This window comes from Oratosquilla oratoria, chromosome 6 (genome assembly GCF_046742065.1).
Source record: "Oratosquilla oratoria isolate Oo_2021 chromosome 6, ASM4674206v1, whole genome shotgun sequence".
Lineage (NCBI taxonomy): Eukaryota > Metazoa > Arthropoda > Malacostraca > Stomatopoda > Squillidae > Oratosquilla > Oratosquilla oratoria.
Window position 1 is genome coordinate 34,214,498 of NC_134782.1, and position 7,500 is coordinate 34,221,997.

Consider the following 7,500-nt stretch of genomic DNA (forward strand, 5'->3'; position numbering starts at 1 on the left):
CTGATGAATTATGTTACCTAAATTTCACCTGTTTACTGGTAATTGTTGTTACTGCTCCTACTGGTTGATTGTAGTCGTTTTAGGACCATGGCTGCTGCCCGTGTCACCCAGGAGGTTCACTGTACAAGGAATTGCTTTCATGCCTCGCACCCCTAAACCTGACACCCTGTAGATAAGGAAAACTTAACTTAGTACCTGATGAACAACGTAGGGCCTCATATTCATTAGCCATACTGGCAAGTTATTTTATAATTTCTTGAGGAGAAATAGGAGGAACAATGAGATAAAAAGTTATAATCCGTCAGGAACAGCAGAGGTATGATTTCATATTAACCAGTCACAATGTCTGTTCCTACACACGTTAAAGTCATGCACAATGACAAACCTGAAGACACAGCCAGCCAGGGGCTGCTCCATCTTCTGCACTTCGTTGAGACCCTTCTTTGTTGTGGTAATGTAGAGCTGACCCAGGTCTTTGCCACCCCAATTTACAGAAGTGACATTGGAGCAGGGGACTTCAATAAAGCCTTCCAGCTGTCCCGTGACGGGGTTGATGCAGTGAACCTTTCAAGAAGCAAATGGACACTGTAAAATAAAAGAAACACACACACACACACACACACACACACACACACACACACACACACACACACACACACACACACACACACACACACACACACACACACACACACACACACACACACACACACACACACACACACACACACACACACACACACGACTCGGTGGCGCGGTTGGTAGTCTCCGTCTATCACTACAGCGGTCCGGGTTCGAATCCTGCCCAGGGCTGAAATAATTTCAGTATCACTGCGTTTCGAGTCGTTACTCCAACTCTCGTGGGCGGGGAGTTGGGTGTGCGTGTGCGTGTAAGGTCACAGCATTAACCATAGATCGCTCATACGAGCTCTGAGCTCTCTTCTGGGAGGGAAATAGCTGTCGATCACGAGTTCAGCATGTGATCCAAAGACCAAGGTGAATCACACACACACACACACACACACACACACACACACACACACACACACACACGCACACACACACACACACACACACACACACACACACACACACACACACACACACACACACACACACACACACACACACACACACACACACACACACACACACACACTTTCTCTCGGTGGCGCGGTTGATAGAGTCCCTGATTGTCACTACGGCGGCCAGGGTTCGAATCCTGCCCAGGGCTGAAATTATTTCAGTATCGCTGCGCATCGAGTCGTTACTCCAACTCTCGTGGGCGGGGAGTTGGATGTGTGTGTGCGTGTAAGGTCACATTACCCATAGATCGGTCATACGAGCTCTGAGCTCTCTTCTGGGAGGGAAATAGCTGTCGATCACGGGTTCAGCATGTGATCCAAAGACCAAGGTGAACACACACACACACACACACACACACACACACACACACACACACACACACACACACACACACACACACACACACACACACACCGAGAGTGGGAATATGGAATCGGCCTACTAGTTTATCTATTGATAAAAGTGAACGAGATGCAAAGGATCGAAAGGGGGTTAACATATTTACAATTGCCATTTTCCACGACTTATCCTCTACGCATTTCCATCTACTGTGATTTTTCCTTCTTTGTATTTTTAGTTATTGTTATGTATCTATTTTTTTTTTTCCAAGTAAGTGTGGACTGTCTATTTTCTTCTTATTCTACTATCACCCTTTCTCTTGATCTTCTCGCTGTCCTTCCCCACCTTCAGGTTCCTATGCCCCTCCTTCCTTCCTTACCTTGCTGGCACCGTAGGATGCAACCCAAAGGTTTCCCTTTGTGTCGATAGTCATGCCGTCCGGGAATATTCTTGGACCCCAGCCTTGTTCTGAGTAGTTGAAAACCGTTCTGCGAGCACCTGTAGACAGAAGGAAATATGCATCAATGGTTTTTACTTTAAATGGATGAGTTTTATTAGTTCATTAAGTTTTCTGTTAGGAAAAAATATGGTAACCTTCCTTGTGTGGATTAAATTTTGCGCTTCGAGTTGTGTACGACCACATATGTTATAGAGAGGTCAAAGTGCAAGTTAAAGAAGTTTAGAGATCAGAATAAGTAAATCTATTTATATTATTGTTAGATTTGTTTTTTTAGCTAGGCTCTAACGACAACCTGATTCCAAAATGTTGACTGTGTCCCCCAAAAGAGACAAATTTCTGTAGTTTAGCACTTTAAAGATGTTTTACGTCAAATGATTTTACACTAGGTCACAGCTAGGAAGATTAATTCTGCTTGATCATGCCCAAGTCTTCCTGTGACCAAATTCTAGCTTTTGAAACTAGTATTTATCGGCTGAGAAGAAACCTGCACAGCGAAGCTATAGCGGTAATCCCCTACCACACTCCTGGCCAAATGGCCACTTCCGGAAGGGAGTGTGTGGTTGGACATTCCGCATAAATCATCGGAAATTTAAAATTCCCGGCTCTGTGCAGGTGGCGCAAGCGTCTACAACCCCACCTCCCCCTCCCTATCCCCTCCCTTCTTACTCGGCTGCACGGATTGAGCCGTCACTTAGCATCGCGGAACCAGACGAGTCGGTCACTCAACAACCCACCTTCTTTTCATGCAGGTAAGTCTGGTTCCTGCTCGTGCTCGTGTTCTCGTAGGGAGCACTACCTGTTCTCCTGCAGTTTTTCCCCTTCGGTGTTGTGTCCAGACACCTTTGGGACACCCCGTCTATGATTACCATTATTCTATTTTCAGACCAAACGCTTGTGTGTGGAATCCGGCTGCACAGCCAGGATCTCGTCAGACGGCCACCACGACCTCTGCTCCCGCCATACCCCTTGTTTCTCACAAGCTGGCGTTGTGTGCAAAGCGCGGGTTGAGGAGATTCGTGCTGCTCCTCCCAAAACCCGTTCCAAGCTAGCTGCCCTCGAACTCCTTCGGGAGGCATGGCGCAGAGCTCGGAAATTGAAATCCGCTGACGACCCCCCCCTAGTGTGGGCGGATCCGGCGTTAGGCGTGGAATTGGGCCTCGTTCGCCCTCGCCATCCGTCTCCCTATGTCTCCGAGACTTCCGTTGGTGCACAACCTGGGCCTCTCGGAGTACAAGGGGACGAGTCTGATGTTGCGGAGTATGGTGTCCCCGAGCGTCCTCAGGCCTCTCGGCAGCCCCATACATCCGACCATCAAGGGTCCTTAAAACCCTTACGGCTTGCTTTGTCAAGCACCCCCACGACCTCTGCTCCCGCCATACCCCTTGTTTCTCACAAGCTGGCGTTGTGTGCAAAGCGCGGGTTGAGGAGATTCGTGCTGCTCCTCCCAAAACCCGTTCCAAGCTAGCTGCCCTCGAACTCCTTCGGGAGGCATGGCGCAGAGCTCGGAAATTGAAATCCGCTGACGACCCCCCCCCTAGTGTGGGCGGATCCGGCGTTAGGCGTGGAATTGGGCCTCGTTCGCCCTCGCCATCCGTCTCCCTATGTCTCCGAGACTTCCGTTGGTGCACAACCTGGGCCTCTCGGAGTACAAGGGGACGAGTCTGATGTTGCGGAGTATGGCGTCCCCGAGCGTCCTCAGGCCTCTCGGCAGCCCCATACATCCGACCATCAAGGGTCCTTAAAACCCTTACGGCTTGCTTTGTCAAGCACCCCCACGAACTCGTCTTCCTCCCTAGTTCACTCGCGTGAACCCGGCAGGAAATCTCGCTCGAAAAAGAGGTCTGCCTCACCGAGGTCCAGGACGCTCAGCTTGTCCCCACCCTCCACAGCCTCTCCCCCCAACTCACCCTCCCTTCCTCGCTCTCCTTTTCCTCGTCGTCAATCCCACAAGGGCAGGGAGCCGGAGGACGAAACGAGGGGAGAGGGAACTCTGGCTGCCCAAGTGGCTGCCCTCCTTCCGTCCCTGATAGGCCCCGTCCTTGAATCGGCCCTATCACATTATCCGGCCTTTCAGGCCGCGCAAATCATAACGCACCCCTCTCCAGAGCAACCTCCTGGTCCTTCCCTCCGCCCCTCCGTGCCGGCGACAGGTATAGGACTAGAAGGCCCCTCTCAGGAGGAACCCCCCAATCAGACGTCCGTCGGGTTGGACGGGGTGGAGGACCACTACAGTTCTTCTTTACCTTATCCTCCTACCATGACGGACTCTTTTGAGTTCCGCCCCTTCTCATGGTGTGACCTTCCCCGGTCCTGGGAGTACTCGTTTGGAGAAGGCCACAAGCTAGTGGCCTGGTCTCCCGACTACTCGCTACCGGAGGGCTGGAGGAGGAGAGATGACGTTATCCTAAAGTGGGCCAACGACGAGGAGGGGGCTAAGGTTCTATATAAGATTCGACCCCTCTCCGCCCCGGCCTCCACGCCCTCCAGGATTTCCACCTCTAACACTCTGGACGCATTAGGTGCTCTCCTGGAGAACCCTCGTTTAAACCCTGATGGGCATATGTTTGTCGACAGGTCGGGGGACTCGCCGGCGGTAGCACTCTCCCCAAACGCCTGGTTCCCGCAGGAGAAAGGGGAGAAGGCCTTAGACATCCCTGCTCTCTTCGAGCGGGCCCAAGACCAACCCAAGACGGTTCCTCCTCGACGGCATATCCCTTCATCATTCCCCGTCTTCCTGCCACCACCCTTCGCGCCGGAGGGCCTGCGCGATTGCTTATGGCACTCGGGCAGGGACCCCGCCCTCCCCCATCAACTTAGTGAACCGGAGGCTAAGTTGCTGACGACGGAGGCCTCGACCAGACAAGACCTTGCCTCTACCATCTCGACCGTCACGGCAATCGCGATGATGAGGAACTGGCTGACGACGCTCGCCACGAGCTTTGAGGACTTCCCGCGGGAAGAATTGAGGTGAGTGGGATATTTCAATCTATACAGAGGGTCCAGACCTGTCCTGGCGAGAGACGCTCAGGTAGCGTCTTCACCCAGGACGGAGCCTCTTGACTAGCGCCCGAGGACGAGGTCGTTCGGAAACGACCTCGGCCTCGCATATGTTATACGTTCTACAATTGAGCGATGTGACTTTATTACACCCTCCGGGGATCGGGATCCTTCTCGCCCTACTAATTTGATTCGCGTGTTTTCTGTATGCAGACACACCCTGGCGGCACTCTCTACCGTGGCAGAGGGTACAGCCAACATGGCGTCATCAGCCCTACCCCCAGCAGCGAGGGCCTTCACCGCGGCTCGTTTAGCAGCTCGTCAGTCTGCAACGCGGTCGGCCCCGGAGATAGCTCGCCGGGGCGTGGTGAGAGCAGCTCCCCTTTCCCGTGGTCTGTTCGACCAGGAAGCGACAGACCGCGTCTTCGCTACGGTCCCGACCGTCATCCAGATCCAACAACCCTCCCAACCTTCGGAGACACGCGATAGTGACCATCTCCGCTAGCACAGTTCTGGACCTCCTGTCTTGGCTAGCTGACACCACCAACAGGGCACCGGCGACGATCTCGGCTCACTCCGCAGCCCTCGCTGATCCACTCTGCTTCGGCATGAACATCAGAGTGCCACAAAGGGAGCGAAACCTTCTAATGAAGGGGATCCGCGCCTCGAGAGAGCCGAGATGTCAGCCGGTCCTAGCCTGGTCCTTGCATCGTGTTCTGCAGTACCTGACGTTCGAAGGGACCATCATGGAGGGGGAACACTTCCTTCAACGTGCCGTCTTTCTGCTCGCCCTGGCTACGGGTTACAGGGCGTCACAGCTGGCGGCGATCACCCGCCACCAGTCCTTCTCCAACCTGGAGGAGGACTGCTCTGCCCTAACTCTCGCTCCATCACCTACATTCCTAGCCAAGGATGAGCAGGCGGACGACATGATTGGCCCTATCAGAATACCATCCTTCCTGGAGGAAGGAAACCCACACCCGCTGTGCCCGGTCCGTGCGTTTAAAGACTACGTGGAACGCACGGAAGGGGTGTCCGAGGATCATCTCTTCTACAATTCGAAATCTCGGAACCCCCTAACCCCGAGGTCCCTGGCGCGTCTACTTTGCCGCATTATAGAGAAGGCCGACCCGGGCCATGCCCCCCACGCCCACAACATCAGAGGCCTCGCGGCATCGCTGGCATTTCTCCGCACCCACTCTGTGGAACGGGTGCAGGACCTCGGGGGCTGGGCATCAGCAACTTCCTTCAAGACACGGTATCTCTACCACTCGATCACCCCTGTCCCATGTGTCGCCATGGGAACGGCTCCACCCCTCTCTTCGCAAAAGAAGGGGGGCAAAGGGCGACCGAGGGGTAGGGGAAGGCCCAGGAACCGCTGAGCAAGATACAATATTCTACATAGAATTTATGCACTATGTAAATTGTACAATATTATTTTTATAAAAATAAACAAATGAATATATATATATATTGATATTGATATCGATATAAGTACTTGATGCTTTTTGTCTCCCCTCTACTGAATGATAAGATGAATAGTCTCCCATACGAGACACGCGTAATAACGGCTTGAGCCCTGTCCTCGACTACAATTTGGGCTTCACCTTCTCCTCCCACCTATCCTCGTCTCATGCTTAGCTTCGCTGTGCAGGTTTCTTCTCAGCCGATAATACTTCTTTGTCGCGGCTAGTGCCGCTTAAATTGTTTTTATCGGCTTAAGAAACCTGCACAGATTTAGGGTCCCTCCCTCCTCCCACAGGCGAAGCCTTCATTTCTCATTGAAGTGACGGCTCAATCCGTGCAGCCGAGTAAGAAGGGAGGGGATAGGGAGGGGGAGGTGGGGTTGTAGACGCTTGCGCCACCTGCACAGAGCCGGGAATTTTAAATTTCCGATGATTTATGCGGAATGTCCAACCACACACTCCCTTCCGGAAGTGGCCATTTGGCCAGGAGTGTGGTAGGGGATTACCGCTATAGCTTCGCTGTGCAGGTTTCTTAAGCCGATAAAAACAATTTAAGCGGCACTAGCCGCGACAAAGAAGTATTTCTGACCACAGTAAGAGCAAGACGTAAGGATTTTTCATGAGCTTTTACAGTTCCTGTGTTTTTATACAGTTCCATTGTGATATTGTCGAGTGCAAAGAATCTAGATAAAGCCTACTAATGCCCATGAGTTTGGAGACACCACCACTTGTTGGTCCATGACTCAATTTCCACTTCAGTACGGAACTTAAATCTCGCGGGCAGCAGCCAATGCCAGCCGTACGACGTGTTGTAATAATACTCGCATCATAAAATATAGTCACCGCTTATATCGATCGTTCTCTCTTTCACCCGCGAATTTTGAAAACCACAGAGAATGGGATTCAGGGCACATTTGAGAGAATGTAAAAACACAGGGGCGACTACAATAAATATAATCAAGACGCCGATATGGCAGCGTCGCGAATCCACTTGCTCCTCATGACGCCTACGTAGGCGGCACCGTATGGAAGGGGTTAATGCTAATTCCAGGGACTCATTTAGGGAGCCTTGAGTACTCTGGATTCTTCGCCCAGTTTTACTCTAGGCTCGCCATCCTGCACAGTATGTGTTCACGTTATATAACTCAGTTC

The 7,500-nt window shown here is 52.1% G+C and overlaps 2 protein-coding genes across 2 annotated transcripts in view; one reads left to right on the forward strand and one right to left on the reverse strand.

Annotated features, from left to right (window-relative positions):
* LOC143026381 (regucalcin-like) overlaps positions 1-7,500 on the reverse strand; it is a 29,742-nt gene that overhangs the window by 1,587 nt on the left and 20,655 nt on the right. Inside the window, exons 5-7 of the mRNA XM_076186652.1 lie at positions 1,805-1,923; positions 386-564; positions 1-166 (exon numbers count right to left, since the gene is read on the reverse strand). The exon at positions 1-166 is cut by the window's left edge and continues 1,587 nt beyond it. Of these exons, the coding sequence (XP_076042767.1) occupies positions 58-166; positions 386-564; positions 1,805-1,923 (407 nt within the window). The 3' untranslated portion in view covers positions 1-57. The remainder of the gene's footprint in view (positions 167-385; positions 565-1,804; positions 1,924-7,500) is intronic.
* Positions 3,409-5,393, forward strand: LOC143026380 (uncharacterized). The gene is made up of 2 exons (XM_076186651.1): positions 3,409-4,852; positions 5,096-5,393. Exons 1-2 carry the CDS (start codon positions 4,143-4,145, stop codon positions 5,385-5,387), a joined length of 1,002 nt encoding a protein of 333 aa, XP_076042766.1. The 5' UTR covers positions 3,409-4,142; the 3' UTR covers positions 5,388-5,393.

Coding starts and splice junctions, on each gene's coding strand:
- LOC143026380 (XM_076186651.1), top strand. CDS start 4,143: ATGACGGACTCTTTTGAGTTCCGCCCCTTCTCATGGTGTGACCTTCCC. Junction 4,853..5,095: donor TTCCCGCGGGAAGAATTGAG/GTGAGTGGGATA, acceptor TTCTGTATGCAG/ACACACCCTGGCGGCACTCT.